The sequence below is a fragment of the Diadema setosum genome, chromosome 10 (assembly GCF_964275005.1).
Source record: "Diadema setosum chromosome 10, eeDiaSeto1, whole genome shotgun sequence".
Classification (NCBI taxonomy): Eukaryota; Metazoa; Echinodermata; class Echinoidea; order Diadematoida; family Diadematidae; genus Diadema; species Diadema setosum.
Window position 1 is genome coordinate 21,646,559 of NC_092694.1, and position 19,087 is coordinate 21,665,645.

A 19,087-nucleotide genomic window follows, 5' to 3' on the forward strand; every position below is an offset into this window, starting at 1 on the left:
CCGTATCATCTGGATTGTCTTATTTGATCACATGTTTGTCAGACTGGAACCATACAATAAAAAGATGTTTTTGTCGATAGGTATTGAAAACCTTTACTCTAGAGATAATTGCAGTTTTGCCATTCCGTATGTACAGTGTACATAGTCCTTGTCCCCACATTTTTACCTTTCGGGACTTCACAGTCCTTTTCACTGTAGGGGTAACATGTTTACCTGCAAATTATACAGACATAGAAGAACAAATTTATACATATGAGTCACTTATGAGTCTTACGGGTGCATAAGTTGTTAACAATTGTAGGACAGCATGTACAGGTACAATATGTACAGTGTAGATTAGTGTATCGTACAGGCCTGGTGTGGCGGGTCACATTAATTTGCATGTACAAATGTAAGTTCTAGCAGCCCTGTGATAGGTGAACACTCATGAGACTTATTCTTCTGTTGTTAATGACTTCCCAACAAAATTGATTTCACACACAAGATCTGTGTGAGAAGAGCTGCATAGGGGCTCTGCCCTGTAAACAACATAATTATTTCACTGCCCCAGGAAGTGATAAGGTTTGTGACCTTAATGTGAAGCATTATGGGAAGAGCTAAAATGAAAATAAAAAGATGTTGTATTTAGTGTGTGAATCACAGCACTTTTGTGGTTAAGCATACCTTCTAAAAAGTGTGAATGTTTTGTGCATTGGCAATGTTATGAATATAAATATAAGTATGGTTAGGCAACATTGCACACTGGCACTGGTCCAACAGTCCCTGAACGTAAAAATCACTGTCAGACCAGTAACTTTTTTAGAAATGGACCAGTAAAAAATAGAAAAACTGGGTACCAAATGGTCCAACAGACAGATCAGACCAAGCAGAAAAAGTGGGTTAGTGTGTAGCCCTGGTTTAGGAAATGGCAAGAAATTAATGAGCGTGCACACGCATATGCACTCACTCAGGCACTGCATTCACGCCCATTAAGGCAGGCAAAAATGACATATTTGTTCAAATTTTGTGTAAATGTGATTGTGAATGGCACCATTTGGTGACCAAAAACAAGCACTGCCCCTATCCACTGGTAGCCATGTGGATAGGTGAATGCTGACATCATGTGCACCACATTTATGGTATACAAAATGTATGTATCCCTCAGCAAACTGGACTATTAACATACGTTTAGGAAAGTAGCTTGCAGTCATTATTCAAGTGAAAATATATGTACATCAGGCACTAGAGGGGAGTATTTACTGTTATCACATTCTGCACCATTCAACACTTCAAAAACACTCTTGATATACAGTAATTACATGTATACACCAACCCTTTACCATAGTTATTTGTGTGACATGCTAAGACATTTAGCTGAATGAAGTTTAAAGGTGTAAATACTGTGGCATAACATTGGTTAGATTTACCAGGTAGTCACTTTTTGTTGAATCTATTTATCTTCTCAGCAAATCTTTTTAGTCATACAGCAACTGTGTCTGGCTGGTTTATCAGTAATTGATAATGAAAAAAAAAGGGAAAAACATTGGAAATCACCTTGACCGTTTCGTATGACTCCCTTGCAAGTTTCTGATCTCTGACATCCATCTTGTGACCTTTATTTGTTTGTCCTGAATCCTTTTAATCTCGTTTTGTATGAACACTTGAAACAACCAAGAAGTAAGAGTTTTTCCCATGTACAATAGACTGCCTTGTAAAGAAAAATCTTTGTTGGGCATAGTGGAGGAATTCATCAAATTAATTGAATTTTGCAGTTCTGGGCCCTGTTTTATGAAGAGTTACAATTGATCATATAGTTGATTATTATGATAAGTCTATGGCAGCTTGTGTAGGAAGGAAAATTTATAATCAATTATATATTTTGATAAAACGGGGTCTGTGATTGGTCAATTCTAACCCTATTGCTAACATTGCTTTCTTTTCCCACCATAGATGGAGGATACCAATAACCAGCTCAACAGCAGGATATCAACTCTCATTACTGAGAAGGATGAGACCAATATGAAGCTGAAGAAGGCTCTGGATGGTAAGTTGGCAGTGAAAAATGTGTTCAATTTATATGTGATTGAATGCGGAAATAAATCAAATCGAATCAAATTAAAAAAAATCAGTCCCTTGGCTTGTAGATTCACTATTCACCTGTTCCTCCCACAATCCGTTTGAGAGCCTTCAATGCCCTCAAATGAGATTCTTTTGCCCATCGACAAAGAACGTCCATTGGTAACTCGCCTGTGTGAAAGCAGTCAGGCAGGACATGTTTCCTCCTTTCTACGGTCAACTGCATGTGGCATCAAACAATGCAAAGTATCAATCAGATGTGAAATATGAGAGTGTTCTCTGATGGGCTTGCAAACTCTTTTGTTATCCACAAGAAGGACACCCAAATGGGGTCATTAAAGATCAGAATGTATTGAGCTCAGCCTTGATTGCCATGTACATCTTCATGTGAGTTTCAGTAAATAACAAAACAGGTGCACTCCTACATTGGATAAAGGTAGATTAGAAAAAATGCACGCATTATACTTATAAGCATCGCGTGTGGTCATGTTGTTCTGCCGGGCACACCTTTCTTTTATTGCGTGCATTTGTGTCGTTCTGCCGGGCACGCAATGATATTGATAGAAGAAACTCTCTGATCTTTTGATCTAAGTCAATTTTCTGGGCAGCTTAATGCAAATAAACATGGATTTAAGTTACAAATGCTGACACTCTTGTCAACATTTTTGGAACCTGGGCCGCAATTCATAAAAAATGTTTGAAAAGCAACTCTTGTTGGAATGACAACTTCCAATAGCAACAGCCAAATCATGAAGCTGGATTCTTGTCATTACCATGACAATTGCCATTCCAGCAAGAGTTGCTGTTATATCAACTTTTTATGAAATGGGGCTCTGGTATGCTAGGTTTTCTGTAAGGCATAATGTTAGCCTTGACAAAAAAAAAGTTGTTATATTTTGCATTTTTTTGTATTCTCTGTATTTTACCCCCTCCAACCAGAAGCCCTCTGCAATCTTCAGATTTGTGTTGAGAGTGTTTTGCTGAATTTTGCAGTTCATGTGAAAGTACAATGTATCACATCCACACCATCTGTACAGAAAGTTGCATTATTTCAAGCTGCTACTCTACCATGGTACTTTTGTCATAAAGTCTGTACTTTTAGTTTAACCCTAAAAAGACTGGGCTATTTTGGTAGCTCGAAAGACTGGGGGGGGGGGGGGGCCTAAAGGGCCCCCCCCTTGAGATCTCGGCCATGGATTGCGCGATCGCCGCGGAAGTTTGTACAATGGTAGTGTGCGATGTAATCTACAAGATCGTATATTTAAATTTTCCAAAATAGTCTTCTTTGATTTTATTTTGATTAATTATGCTAATTTATGCGAGAAATCAGACTCTTTGATCTAAATCAGTAAATAAAGCTCCAAAAGTGCTCATTTTTGGTTTAATTATTCTTTGTGGCATTCTTAGCAAATGTACTTGAAAAAAAATTCGGTATCAAAATTAATTTCTTATTTATTTTATTGTTTTATGAATTTCTTATGTATTTCTTTGTTTTTTCGACCTTTTGTTTTTGTTTTTTTTTTTACAAAATTTGTGGCAGACACTTTTTGAGGCATAATACTCCTAAAACAAATTAATTTTAGCCATTGAGAGTAAAAATAAGCGTATTTATATGAACCATGTGAAAAAACTCAATTTGCATTGACTTTGTACACAAAATCACATTTTTGAGCCATTTTTGGCCTCACATGCATGTACAAAAAATTATGTAACTTCAGAACCGTACCCCCGGGCCTCACAAATTTGGTGTCAAAATGTGCGGGAAACTCAAAAGAAAAAAGTCATAGAGCATCGCGGCGAGAGCATTGCGTGTTGCAGAGTAATCGCACGAAATGTCGAAGGGGGGGCCTTTTAGGCCCCCCCCCAGTCTTTTTAGGGTTAAGACAGGACTGCAATTTCAATAAGTTGTTAACAGAAATGGCAGATTATATTTCTTCTCGAGGGGAACAGGAACCAATAAAAAATACACCTACAAATTGTATGTCTTTTCCTATGTCTTTTCCTATGCCCATATCCATACCCATTACTCATTACCTGATGTCCATTATCCATTGTCTGTTGTCAATTACCCATTACCCCCAACCCATTGCCCATTACCTGTAACCCATTACCCATTGCCAATTGCCTGTAACCCATGTCTATTGCCCATTACCTGCACCTCCAATAATCGCTCCTATCTCTCAACCAATTTTCCTGTCTCCCTCCCATCAGACCTGGAGTCTGCGAAGCAGGACAATGACGTCATCGAGGAGCTGAAGAAGCAGCACCAGAAGCAGCTGGGCGAGGAGAAGCTGAAGAAGGAGCAGGCGGTCAGCAAGCTGGCCGAGATCTTGAACCGCAAGGACATCAACCCGCCCAAGGGCAAGAAGGTCAGCCAGGCCCAGCTGCGGCAGAAGGAGAAGGAGTGTCGCAAGCTGCAGCAGGAGCTGAACCAGGAGAAGGAGAAGTACAGCCAGATGGTCGCTCGCTCTACCATAGAGAAATCCGAGCTGTCCATGGTGAGTGGTAGTAGCCAGGGATGATGGGGTCAAATGGCTGTGGTGTATGGGGTTGTGAATTGGTGGTGGTGTTGGTGGTGATGACAAAAATGGCAGTAACTAATGTGATGATTATGATGGTGGTGATGCATAGAAGAAAGATGGCAATTAATGCCTTCAATTGTTGTTGCCAATGTTTACAAGTCACATGACTGTTTAATCTCTCTGCCATCCCTCCCTTTGTCCTGCAGGCATACCAAGAGGAATACACGAGGCACCAAGAGCTGCAGCTAGAGCTAGACAGCAGAGACAGTGAGATAGAGCAGCTCCAGCAACAGATCAAGAACCTGACTGCCATGGTTGCTGCAGATACTGCCAGCATCACTAGCTCCGGGGAGGCAGAAAACGGTGATGGTAAGCATGTAATGTTCTACCCACCTACTATGGAGCTGCCAAGTCTCCCTGATTCTGCAGGAGTCTCCCTGAAAATGTCAAAATCTGTTCATGTCTGAATAATAGAATATTGAAATCTATTAGGGAATTATTTTCGCCCATTGAAATGCATGTAACACACAGATATTTCCCTGATTGCTGTTGGGAACCTCCCTGATTTGGATGTGGGAATGTTGGCAGACTTGCTACTACAGAATTGGAAAGGCACTTCAGGAATAAAGGTTGTGTGCATATGATCTAAATTATCTTACACTTTTCATCTCAAACTACTCCAATACTACTCCTTAGCCTGGCAAATCATGTCAGCCCGACAAGTTTCTTGGTAGACCCTTTTGATGTATTGTAAGCAAATTCCAAATGGTAAAAGATGAATATTGAGCCCATCTGAGAATTGTCTTAATTTTTAATTCCCTCAGTGTGCCCTCTCCTCATCTCTCTTCTCTCTCTTTCCCTCCTTCAGGTGGAAGACTAGAGGGCTGGCTCTCATTGCCGGGCAAGAACCTCCGTCGCCATGGCTGGAAGAAGCACTACGTGGAGGTGAGCTCCAAGAAGATCCTCTTCTACGAGTCTGAGGAAGACAAGCAGCACAAGAAGCCATACTTGGTCCTGGACATCGAGTGAGTTCTTGCCTTCCATATTTTCCTTTACCCTCAAAAGACCCCCCAAGAATATTGTACATGCATGAAATGAAAATGGCAATTCTTTATGAAATATTTGATAAATGAAAGAAAGAGGAGTTTTATACAATGTACTTGATCAGTAAAAGAACAGTCTTTGATAAAATTCTTGACGAAATGAAAATGACAAATTTGACACAGTACTAGATGATTTAAAAATAACACTTCTTGGCAAAAAGCTTGAAGAAGTGAAAATAACAAATTTTGATGGAAATATGTGATAGAACAGAAATGACAATTTGCCCCAAGACGTAGAATGAAATGAGAGTGACGATTCTCTTTTGACATCCTTTTCCACGTCTAGTAAACTCTTCCACGTGCGAGCAGTGACGCAGGGCGACGTCATCCGTGCCGAAGCCCGTGACATTCCGCGAATCTTCCAGCTCCTCTACGCTGGCGAGGGCGAGAACCGAAGAGGCCTCTCAGAAGACATCCAGGAGAATCCACCTGAGGTCAGATCCATGTTCCACATTTCTCATATTTTTGTCTTATTTCAGTTTGTAGTTATTTTTTATTACCTCTGCCAAGGGAGGAAGTTATATTTTCGTTACTGTTGGTTTGTTGGTTTGTTTGTTAGTTTGTATGTTTGTTTGCCCGTGTGCAAAATAACTCAAAAAGTGGTGAACGGATTTTGATGAAACTTACAGTAAAGGTTGAGAATGACACAAGTAACAAATGATTAAATTTTGGTTGTGATCCGAGAATTTTTTGGAAATTTATGAAGGATTTTTTGATATTTTGACAGGTAGGGTCTATGAACTTGGGAGTTCAAGCTGCGCATTTTTGAGGTTTTCAAACGCGCACTAAAGTGCGTGCTCTAGTTTCTGCTAGGGCAAGGTGCGTGCTGTGCAGCTGAAGGTTTATGACGTAACAAAGGCTTCTATATTGGAAAATCGGGCGAGTTTTCATCATGTGTACTGTACGTATGGGTGGAAATCACTGATCTCTGTGGAAGAGCCCAAAGAGCTTTTCCCCAGTGGTAGGGAGGAGAAAAATCTCTTTGGGAAGAGCAAGATCATCGGTGGAAAGTAACTGCTTGGCGGAGGTCTGCGCTCTCAGAGTGCTTTTCTAGTTTGTTAATTTATCTTTTGATGGCACATTTAGGACCCAATTATTTTAACAGGTGCACATGTACTGTGAATTGTAACCAATTTGCGCATTTCTAAATTCCCATTTGATGAGTCATTGTATACATTTAATAGTGACGTAGTGCTTGTTGAAACATCGCACCCAAAATGCAGAAAATGAGTACTTATGAGTGCATTGCCTTTGTCTGCACAATATTAGCATTTGCTGTGCTAAAATGAAAACAGAGGAAAAAGCAAGCCTGTATTTTTAATATATCAATTCATGTGTTTGTTTAAACTGTGAACAGGATAAAGTATGCAGAACATTTTGTAAGATAGAGATTAATAATTTTAGACAATGTCAACAGTTTTTTCAGATAAACAGTTCTTTAAGTCAGGTTTACTTTTTTTTCTTTTGAAGATGTGTGTAATTTGGACTTACACATGGGAGGTCTGCACCCTCCCCCCCCCCCCCCAAAAAAAAAAAAGAAAAAAAAAGAAAAAAGAAAAAAAGATGTAAATGTTGTTAACTCAGTAAATGAAAGGAACCATTTGGTATGAATATGGCCTAAAAGAGTCAATAATATGATGTGTCCTGTTCACATTCATGTTTCTCTTGATATTTATGAGCAGTAAGTTTCATATGTGCATGTACATTAATAATTATATCTTACTGGTGATATTCAGAGTATTCTATTGAAGGCTTACTGCACTTACAATGGTATTTGTTTTACTTGCCTTGTCTTTGATAAATGTCATTGTTCAATTGCAGTAATAATAACTAATGTCTATGTAGTGTGTACATAGTGTCTACAATGTCCCAGTGTGCTGAGGTAAAAGAGAGACTTGAATGTACAATTGCAACAGTATAGAGTTTCATGTTTGCTTTGTAAATATCACTGATGTTTGTAATTTGTCTTAGATTATTTACATTTTTTGATTTACTGTTTTTATGTTAATTGTAGGGCAAGGATGAGGAAGGTATCGTAGTTCACAAGAACCACAAATTCACCGTGGTCCACTACCACATGCCAACAACATGTGAGGCTTGCGGCAAGAATCTCTTCCATCTGGTGAAACCACCCCCAGCGCTAGAGTGCAAGCGTAAGTCAGAGGAAATTGCAGTTTCTTGTTTTCTTGGAGTGTGAAAATTACTTCACCCGTGCTTACTTCATTATTTATTTTTCTGTCGTATGCAAGTGTCAGGAATGTGAATCTTTTTATTGTGTAATTATGGTCCTTTCTGAGGTAGGTAGGTGCCAAAGAGGCATCACGGGGTCAACAAAAATCTGGGCAGAATGTGACTTGTATGTGATTTCTCTTTTTTAGATGGCCAGTTTGCTACCCATGCATTGATGTTTCTGCTTTAATGTGTATATGAGACTCGCACTGTAAGTGACCACCAGCCAGTAGAAATGCAGTGGCAATCCACTGAAATTTGTGTTGAGATATTTAAGTGGTACTGCCAACTCCCAGTTATGCATATCACAAAATTGTCAAACTGAGTAGAAATTCTAGCGAGATACTCCTTTGATCTTTTCAGCTATTCATTTCAATGTTGCACAAGCAAAAATGGTCAAGGCTTGATATCACCTGATATCAGCTGAATTCCTTTTTCTTCAGAGCAGATGACAAAAATTTCAAGAGACACAAATTTCAGATTTTATGGTAACACCTAGACAACAAGCTGTTTAGGGAGAGATTATTAAGCAGAAGGGTGAAGGTTGAGGCTTGAGCTTTACAAATTTCATTTGTAGAAACAAACGAACCAAAGAAAACTCACACCTCAACCTGTTAGCAGTAATTCATTTCTTGTTGAGTAATGCACACATTGCAACTATCTTTTCATACCATATTGTAGGACTCACATATCTTGATTTTCTGGAAATATTGTGTACAGTCCAGTGATGAAGTGGGCAGAGAAGTTGGCCCTGGGGTTAGCAGTTGAGGTACACGACATGTATTTGAAGATATTAAGTGTGATGTATCGTTTTGTTATGTTGACCTCCTATGCAGTGTGTCACCTCAAGGTCCACAAAGAACATTATGATAAACATGAGGAGTTTTGTCCACCATGTAAAGGTAAGAACATCTCTGTATATCTTGTTCTGATTTCATCAAAGATGAATGGATAAATCACATTCTATTATTGTTGGTGTTAGAAATGTGAACTTGAGGTTTTTGTCTGCATACAAAGTGAATACTAGGTATAATAGAGTGACTGGGTTGTGACAAGAAAAAAAAATAGTTTTGTCATCAAGGATATGAAAGTTGAATAAAGATACATCACTACATTTATGTGAAGAAATGTATTCATGCATTGATGTTACTTATAGTTATTATTATTTTTTTTTTTGTCATATGTGTTTGGCAAATATTTCATTTTTGTCTCAATTGCTCCCGGGAGTGTTTTTTTTTGTTTTGTTTTGTTTTGTTTTGTTTTTGTTTTTTTTACTGTTCCCTATGAAAGTTTACTGTTGAATTGAATGTGACTTTAATACCATGTTCAACCACCTGCTCTGTTCTTTACAACAATCCCCACTCTCTCCCCAAAGTCAACATTGATGCAGACACAGCAAAACACATGCTCCTCATGGCCACATCAAAAGACGACCAGCAGAAATGGATCAGCCGTCTCGGAAAGCAGATCCAAGACAAGAGGAAAACGTTACCACGGACACCATCCATGACCTCACCCAGGTAAATTAACCAATGAAAGTAAGCAGTCCCAACGCAAGTGACACTAACACACATTCAGTAAAAGTAGTAACCCTATCAAGCAAACTGTCAGTCCGCACCTTAAAAGATATTACAGCTAAAGGATGATGAGAATGAGCAGTTTGGATATTTGAGGTATATGTGATTGAATTTTTGAGAAAAATATATATTAGAATCCAAATCAGTGAAGATGGTATGACAGAATTGACAGTGAATGATATCAGTGATCTTGTGCATGTCTAAAGCAGTCTGATATTGATACTTGCTAAGTGTTGTGAAAAGGAGTTACATTTTAGATATGATAGATTTCTCTACAGGATTTTCATGGAGCTTTGGGATGAAAACTATCTGATTTTATCTTTTCTTTTGAGAATATAAGAAAGTAACAGTATTAAACCAATTAGGATTAACGTATACCTTCTTGCTCTTCGTCGAAAAAAAAAAGAAAGAAAGAAATTTCAAAATTGTACAATTCCATGAAGGAAATTCTACTGTGGCTTTGAGTTAGCCCAACATTTGGGCCCCATTTCATAAAAGTTGCTATGATAGCAACTCTTGCTGCAATGGCAAGTGTCGTGGTAACGACAAGAATCCAGCTTCCTGATTGGCTGTTGCTACAAGAAGTAGCTATTCTTGCAAGAGCTGCTATTCTAACATCTTATGCGAAATGGGACGTTGAAGGGTCTCGGCATCAGGATTAACAAAAAAGATGGTAATGATCGAGGCATTATTCAAAGCTTGCGACAACAGATTACTGCTATATGGCATCTCTTTACTATTCATGTTGTGGTCACATTCTGTGCAGAGTCCTTAAAGTAGAAATGGTTCACTTCTCATAGAAGAACTGGAGTTCAGGAAGTGTTCAAACAAAAAATATCCCAAGAGTACTCTAATATCTGACAAGACATTGTGGGCTGAAATGTGGCACAAGTTAGGTTGAAACCAAAATCCATATATCCATAAGTGAAGTGGGGAGTAGGGCTGGACTGTCTAATTTAGGCATATGCTTAAAGAAGCTACTAGAAATCAACCCATTCCATACTGGATTCTGAAATGCCCATAAACTTAATACGGCCTTCAGGTACAGAACGGGTTAAAGAAAAAATAGTGGTGAATTAATGCATAAATGTATGCAAGGCTAGATGATTTTATTCATTCAATTTAGGAGAAAACGAAGGAAGAAATTTTTGGAGTGTTACTGTAAAAGTAATCATCTTAATTTGTATGTTTGGTGTTCTAAGGCCGTCAGAAATGTCTAAATGGTATATAGGTGAATTCGTTCCTTTGATAGGTTGCTTTATTGGTAGTGTGCACATGTGTTAACTATTTGGTGGTATGGTGACATGTTACTTTCACGGTCCTCTGTGAGTGGTAATATGATTTTCGAACAATGCAGATATGATTTCAGCGTTGATAAGTGTATGAAAAATGTTCAAAATATATCTGAGAGGGATTAATCCCATTAATTATTAAATCTTAGTCACATGGATGGGAATTTGACTCTCATTCTCATGAGATTTGTTTTGATCAAAGGACATAGCTTGCATGATTATGACACATCACTTTATTATGAATGTAGAGTTTGCTGCAGACTTCCTGTGCATCATTGGTGGTCTCTTTGATTTTATAATGTTCTTTTAATATATTTGTACCTCTATGTGAAAATTAGTGACCAGTGGCTGATATTCAGTGGCACAACTGGCAGTTGATATGTATATTCTTGAGACGATCGATCTTCATGTGATTTCAAGACAGAATTTATATGTCAATCAAATACCTTTGCTAATTCACTAATTGATTTCAGGCATGGTTTTGATACCTTTTAATACTGAGCTTTATAAGTTTGAGTTCTTTTGATTTACCTCTTACTCATACCCTGACTCGTAGGGAAATATTTTATTTGACTTTGCTTTCAAATTAATCTGCATGAGAGTTCAACTACAATTCTGGTTTTTGATCTGTAGATTCATAAGGACCATTACAACTGTGAAGGCATCTTCTCAGTTGATAGTAACTTTCATTTCAAATCCGTTTGCAGACTTTTTTTTTTTTTGATTTTCAGAAACTTTTTCTAACACAAAATGCATGAAGGAATAACTCAGCAAGACTGATTGCTGAAAAGAAAAGAGTGTGTGTCTGCATGTGTAGTCACAATGTAAAGGAGTGTTGACTGTGGCTTCAGTTCCCTATCCCTTTCTTTCTTAACCCATCAAGGATGAGCTGTTTGCTATACCACACATTTCCCGTAGGCACCTGCCCGAGTATAAGCAGGACTAGTCTTCAGCGGGTTAAATAGTGATTGTAAAAGATTTATAAGTTTGAACTGTTCCTTGATGTTCCATCCCCCCCCCCAAAAAAAAAAAAAAAAGAAGAAGAAAATTGTGTAGTAACAATTACTTTCATGCAGAGCTTTTGAAATGCACATTAATTCAGCATTGCTGTTCCTTTTTTTTTTTAATGAAAGGCAGCAGGCCATTATAGCAAGAAATCAGAATTTACATCTGACATCTGGATAATTAGATGGAGATGATATTTATTTGACAGTGTATTCTGCTGAGTTATGACTATTTGGGAACAGAGGCACCCTACAAACGAGAAACATGTTTGAAAAAAATTGAAAAAACATTTTTTCATGAGTATTTTTATTTTGGTTTATTTTATTTCCTTTGGAGAGGGGGAGTTGGAGTGACATGCTCTCAAAATTTAGGGAAGATCAAGATGTTAAATCAAATTTGTTCTCTCTCTCTTTCGGTCTCTGAGATTGACTGTTTCATAAAATGTGTCTTCCATACCAAAAGACAAAAACTATATGATTCCTACTTTGAGTTGGTTTTTTTTTTTTTTTTTTTCAATTGTGAAATCTCATTTCACCAATGTGGCTGATTGTGCTGGATCTATTCAAACTGTTCCTTAATTTTGAAAGGGGGAGAATGGTGCCTTTCAATGTGATCCTTTTATTCTGATGAATAGATCAAGACTAGGTGTGATCTTATTCACCTGTGTAATAAAATAATCTCAACACTCTTACCAAAGTGAGTGCCGTGATCTAGATGCGTGAATTCTTGTGCTGGTTTGTTAATCATACTTGCTTTTGCATTTTTTGTTTGGATGGATTTTGCTGTTACAGAGATAAGCATGAGTAGAAAGGTTCTGCTTTGTGCGGGTACAGCAATGTGACCGGAGAAACTTGAGTGTGCTTGACTTGATTTCTCGTTCTTCTGTGCAGCTCTTCACAGGCCACATAAGATGTGGGCCTCTTGCTCATCCTGTAGGACACGACTCCGTAAGGCTGCCTGACACAAATTTTTCTTTCATGTTTTTGCCTGACTGGAGGGGATGTAGATGAGAGGTCGGACTTTGATTGTTGTTGTTGTTGGTCTGCATGTCCATCATTCAGAGTGGCCCCAGGAATTCATTGTCGGGTGTGGCATGCAAGCTGTCTGCCGTAAATGGTGGCATGTTGACGGTTAGGTAACAACTCCATAGAGAACTGCTTCCTCTTCTAACACATGGCTGCCATGAAATACTAAGTAAGCATTTGTTAGAACCAGTGATTGGAGTTCACAAGTTTTGTGGATTCTTTCATCAGTTTAAAGGTTGGGTGTCGATTGAATTGGCATGTCAGTTTTGCTCCACAGTTTAGAATTCTTGTGTGCTCAGAGTTTGCTGGTGTTGTCGTAGATGAGCGTTTGGTGAGATGCTGTGTGGGTTTCTAGTTTTTGAAGGCTGCTGTAAAGTGAATATAGCATACATGCATCCCTGATAGACGGATTTAACAAGTTTGCGACTGACACAAACTTTTTGTCTGTGTCTGTTACACGTGTCTTCATTGAGGTCTTCTGTATTAGTGGTTAGTGGTTGTTTTTTGATAGTTTGCAGTCCATGCATGGTTTTAGAGTTTGTTCTAGTTGGTGTTTGATGTGTTGACCAGAAGGGATGGAAACTGGAAATAACCTGCAAGATGTCATAAGATGAGGCACCTTAAAGAAGTCTGGATTAGCTCCTTGGATCGTTCTGAGTTGATGCATGTACAGTCCAGCAAAAATGTGGTGTAATGAAAGAGGCAGCGTATGGCTGACTGACTTCAAAATCTCCATTACAATGTGTAAGTGTTTATGTGTGTGGCAGATCATTAGGCATCTTCTAAGATTTTTGAGCTGATCAAAAGTGTGAACATTCCACAGGCCAGTATTCTGCTCTGATGAACCTGTTGGAGTGTGATTAGGACAGGCCTGTATTATATCCTGGTATTAAAACCACCTGTGCTTTAAACAGGGATAGTTTGGTATTGCATCTCTCCTCAATTGACTGCTTCATGAATTAATGTGAAATTTCTTCACAGAGATTATTCATAACCATCTCGAGGCTTGCCAGAGATTCACTGGAGATTCTCCTGTCTTTGCACAGCTTAATGTTTGTGCTTCGTGCTCTGTGTTGAGAAAAACAAATGAAATAACTAGCCAACCGTGCGAGATCCAAACCACGAATGGCCATGAACACTTTTTTCTCTCTCTCTTTGTTTTGTCTCTGAAAGCTGTGAAGATTTTCACAGAATATTAGAGAGCCAGAGTAAAAGAGAAGAATTTCCATTTGCGATGTGATGGTCTGACAAACACAAAAGATGAATAAGCACTTGTTTCTCTCTTACACACAATTCTTATTTAGCTCAGAGGCTTAACGGATCTCCATACTATACTCCCTGTCCATGCTTGTATTATGACTGCTCCAAATCCATGTGTATTTCCACTCTTCAGTATCAGTGAATGACATCAGTGCCATTCCAAGCAAACTTGACATACTTGTACAAGTGCGAGGGAAGAGAAAGATATATTATAAAATGAGGAGATTAAAGCGTTATCTGAGTTGTGTTTTGGTTTTTGGTGTTTTTTTTTTTTTGGACAATGTGAGCTTTGATTGGTATTGTATTTGAGAGCTTTTCCCCTGTTACTTGATATTAAGTTACTCCTTGTGCAATTTGTTGTGATGTCCCATCCCATATCTCCAATTTCAGGTTTACATATGTTATGGGACATGACCCAGTGATAATGTGATAAATAATCATCATGCAATTCAATGGAGTTATGACTGAATGCGTAGCTCTCCTGGTTGTAAATCCACTAATTTGTTTGTTGGCGAGAACTTACCACGTGGCATTATATGATGTTTTGTGTGATGTCTTTGGTAGTAAGTGAGTGAGCATGGTTTTCACCTATTTGTCGTAGGCAAACACTTGTCATCTGCTAAGTACATCATGTTCTCATTTTGTTCAGTGACTCAATTTGCCTCTAAGAAGTCTTGCATTACAGTGTGTATGACTTCATCGTAGCTCATAAACACGTAACCTTCAGTACTAACACCAACATGTACACCTAACCCACCTTTTTTTTTGTGTGTGTGTGTGTTTCATTATTACATACTAACACTAACAGGACAGTGGAAAACTTACACTGTAGCTACCATAGTTGCGTGCTCTTAGTTTCCCTCATATCTCTGTCACCTACACTGTAGGGCATACGTAGAAACGAAATCATTCATCTATTCATAGTCTCTTTTTTGTAAGAGGACAGGAAGTGGAAGGTGAGGGTCTATTTGTTTAACCTCAACTTAACCCCCATCCACCCCACACTTGTGAAATTTGCAGTGTTATTCTACCTCCTCATGAGCGTGAACGATCGTACAAAAAACGAGAGGCCTTTTCGTCTTCGAGCAAGCGCTACCAGGGCGGAGTCCATGCTAAGCAGGGTTCTTTCACGGGCCGCGACGAAAGTAGGTCATGCCACCTCGTCTGCACTTATCCTTGCAGGAGATGGCTGCGAGGAGATTTGCAAGCCACGAATTTTCGTTTTGAGTTTTTGTTTTCTTTTCACTATTGATTTCCACACTTGCATGAAGTTTTTGTTAATTCTCATTCTATGCTTGTTTTTGTTTATTCTTTCAGTCTGTTTTTATGGTTATTTCCACCATTCCCACCAACCTATATTTTACCAGGCTTCTTCCTCTTTGATACTGGTCAAGGCAACCTTAATTTCTCTTTTCATTATCAGTGCAAAACATCTCATAAAACTGACATTTGATGAGTTGCATTACCATCAGGTTTTGATTCGATTGCAATCTCATATCTGCTCAAAATCAGACGTTTGCAGAGTGTACTTGTTTGTTTTTTTCAGCAAATAAAATGAAATGTGATTTTGAATTGATTCATTTTTTCCACCAGCCCGGCTACCATGGCATTATTTTATCATATCTTTAACTACAAGTATGCAAGGTTTCTTCTCTTTCAGATTTAACTAGCAACAAAGATTACATAAAGATTGTCAATGACGACCAAAAAGACATTTCTACAAAGATGAAATCCAAACTGTACTAGCAGCTTTTCTGTTTATGTTTTAGAAGCATATGATATTTGTTTAACCGTTGAGGACGGGCTGATTTTGCTACAACACGGATTTCCCATAGACACCTGCCCGAGTATACTCGGGACTCGTCCTCAACAGGTCATAGAGTTGTTGCAAGAGCATTAAACAAGCACATTTTGTGTTAAAGGACGAGTTCACCTTCATACACATGTCAATTGAGTGAATGCAGCAATATTAGTAGAACACATCAAAGAAAGTTGGAGGAAAATCAGACAGTCTTTTCAGAAGTTATGAATTTTTGAAGTTTATGTACAGTCACTGCTGGATGAGAAGACTACTGCAGTTTGTGATGTCACATTTGTAGAACGATATAAGGAAAATATAAAGAAAATTCAACATATTTTCCCTTTTCTCGCATAATAAAAGAACACTTGACTTGCCTCTTTCAGAAGGCAGGGGGAATAATATTACATCAGTGACAAGTCAAGTCAAGGAAATGTGCTTTTTTTCATAAAATAACTTTTTTTGACATTCTCTTTATATTTTCCTTACAATGTATATCGTTCTACGCATGTGACATCATACACTGTAGTAGTCTTCTCATCTAGCAGTGACTGTGCAGATACTTTTAAAAATCATAAATTTTGAATGGATTGTCTTGATTTTCCCCAGACTTTTACTCATGTGTTCTACTAATATTGCTGCATTCACTCAATCCGTACAGTGTATGTATATGAAGGTGGAGTTGTCCTTTAAACAATTGTTACAATTTGGATTTTAAAAAAACAAAACAAACAAACTTAACTGCGCATGCAGCAAATTGTGGCAATATTGGACTTCCATCACAAACTTGTGTGCAAATATGTATGACAGTATTTTCTCTATACATTGCACTGTACATTGCTTGCCTGCTCATGGATTCTATTCTATGTAACCATGACAAATCAAAGATGGACAGAGGAAATATTTCCCTTTTGCACCTTTGATTTGCACTTTTTTTTTTTCATATGACTTTGAATTCTTGCTGACATATTTGGATCGAATTGATCATATGATAGTCCTCAATTCATTGTTTGATGTTGCGGTGTGATAAAACTTTCATATAAGTTACTAGCAGGAGAATGTCAAAATCACCATAGATGCTTTAAAGTTTGGAGATAATTTCACTCTGTTGTTGTTTAGTTCCAATGCTTACAGTGTCTAGCTGTGAAACTTCAAAAGTAAAATACTAAATGTGTCATAAAAGATCTATGGACAGCTAGTGACAGACAACAATAGATATATTTTCATTATTTTGAAAAGTTAAAAGGATTCTTATTAGATGTTTATAATGCTTCAGAAACAGGTCATTTGAAGAGAGACATTCTAAAAGCTACAAACCCACAATTGTGAGGGCTGAGGGTGCTAATGAAATAGAAGTTGCAGAAAACTTGATGGCCCTTCTTTCCCATGTGCTGTTTGTCTTTCTGTCTTTCTGTACTTGTGCATCCATATATAGATTCGGTCTAACTAAGTTTGTGCATTATTTGTATTTTTCATGGCTATTTTCGTTCATGGCGTCCATGTTGTGTTGCCACAGTCATTTTACCATGATTCTCATCAGTCATGTCAGCTTTTCGTTGTTGTTGGTTTTTTTTTTTGCTTGTGTTCACCGTTGTTTCCACACATGTATGCCTTCACTAACACTACACACATGTATGCATGATTCTTGTCTTAGATGTCCTTGGTTTATTGTTGTGTAACAGATTGATTGTGATTATCTTGTCCAGTTGTAAAAAAACCTTTGTGATATGTATGTCATATATGTCGCACCTGTCTGTCATAGAACAAAAGAGGAGGAGAGACAGACAGAACGAATGAGAGAGAAAGAGAAAATTATGGAAGAGAGAAAAGAGAGAGGGAGAAACATTCTTATATCTCTTGAAGAGATAACATGTATTGTGCAAATTTATTATTCCTACTACCCGTTAGCTTTTGACAATACAGCTGATTGTAATCACCTTGTGATTAGAGCCAGTGCTGGCCATTCTGGGAATTCTATTGTCCTAGTGGTAAACAGGTCAGAATAATTCAGTGTGTTAAACAATTGGATGGTTCAATAACAGACCGGAGGGGCTTCACACTCATGTTAGTCAAAATATCCTGAAGTAGCAGATCCTGCATGAAAATTAATGTTTTTACTTAATTTATCTATATCTGTTATTTCTGCCCCCTCTTGCCCCGCCCCTTTTCACTGTGCCACCATGTTTTCTCTACAGAGGCACCAACCAGCCTACGCGCCGCCAAAGCCAGCCTGCGAGACCCCTCTCCTCCTCAAGCATGAACCGTGGAAGGTAGCCACGCCCGCTGGATGGAAATCACTCCGACCTGTGACCCCCGACCCAACCTTCTTCCAGGCACCTTATTGCACACATGACCTTTGGACCACAGCTCCAGCAAACTCGTGTGGGACCAGTGACGCAGACTTTATCAGACAATGGCATTTTTTCTTCTTTTCTTTTCTTTTTGTCTGAAATACACATCCTCCTCATCGACATGGCCATGAGACCATTATGGGCTGATGAACTTTGTCGTCATGGTGATTACACAGTATATTATTACGGAAGTTTTGTGAGCCCTGATTGTGCCTACATTATGTGTTGCTCTGTGAGGCAAGCCTTTTGCAAGTTCCTGGGTCATTGTTTTTTAGCAGTGTGAAAGCTTGTGTGGATAAGCCAAGAAATTGCATATGTCAAAAGCACACACAGGAATTGATATGCTGAAGTTACTCAAAGCACAATGATTATGGCAATTGAAAATGATAAAAACAAAAGAAACAAATCCATATATGCCTACATTTTATTAGGGCACAATATTTTGTCTTTCCTGTATTAGTTGTTTGAATTGCAGAGGGGCACAAGAAGGTGGACATTGTTTAAAGAAACACCCATTAACTTTGTCCAGTCAAATGGTGCATGGAACTGAGAGTTGTGCATGACTATTGATCTAATATATTTCTTCTCTATGATGCATGAATTGGACTGAACATACTTCTTTTTTTTTCTGGGGTGAGGTAGAATGATAGATAGATTACGTCTAGAGTTGGATATAGCAAAGGTGGGTGTTGTGTATGGACAAATGCAATTGAGGTTTTGATAATACTAACCTCTAGAAAGGCAACCTCATGTGTATCACCTTTGTAGTTCTTGCTAATACACCCTTCTATTATTCCTCCGCGGTATATATGTACATTGTTCACATGTAGACTTGAGACCTATTTGTATGTATTCCATCCTTTCTCATAG

At 38.3% G+C, this 19,087-nt stretch overlaps 1 protein-coding gene across 2 annotated transcripts in view; it reads left to right on the top strand.

Moving 5' to 3' along the window:
- Window positions 1–18,670, top strand: part of LOC140234356 (rho-associated protein kinase 2-like) — a 124,113-nt gene extending 105,443 nt beyond the window's left edge. The window contains exons 18-27 of one of the 2 annotated variants that reach the window (XM_072314413.1): window positions 1,930–2,023; window positions 4,267–4,553; window positions 4,784–4,946; window positions 5,446–5,602; window positions 5,967–6,114; window positions 7,695–7,833; window positions 8,746–8,811; window positions 9,285–9,429; window positions 15,089–15,213; window positions 18,062–18,670. In XM_072314413.1, coding sequence (XP_072170514.1) covers window positions 1,930–2,023; window positions 4,267–4,553; window positions 4,784–4,946; window positions 5,446–5,602; window positions 5,967–6,114; window positions 7,695–7,833; window positions 8,746–8,811; window positions 9,285–9,429; window positions 15,089–15,213; window positions 18,062–18,126 — 1,389 coding nt within the window. In that variant the 3' untranslated portion in view covers window positions 18,127–18,670. The remainder of the gene's footprint in view (window positions 1–1,929; window positions 2,024–4,266; window positions 4,554–4,783; window positions 4,947–5,445; window positions 5,603–5,966; window positions 6,115–7,694; window positions 7,834–8,745; window positions 8,812–9,284; window positions 9,430–15,088; window positions 15,214–18,061) is intronic. The other variant, XM_072314414.1, reaches the window with a different exon arrangement.
- The last annotated feature ends 417 nt before the right edge of the window (window positions 18,671–19,087 follow it).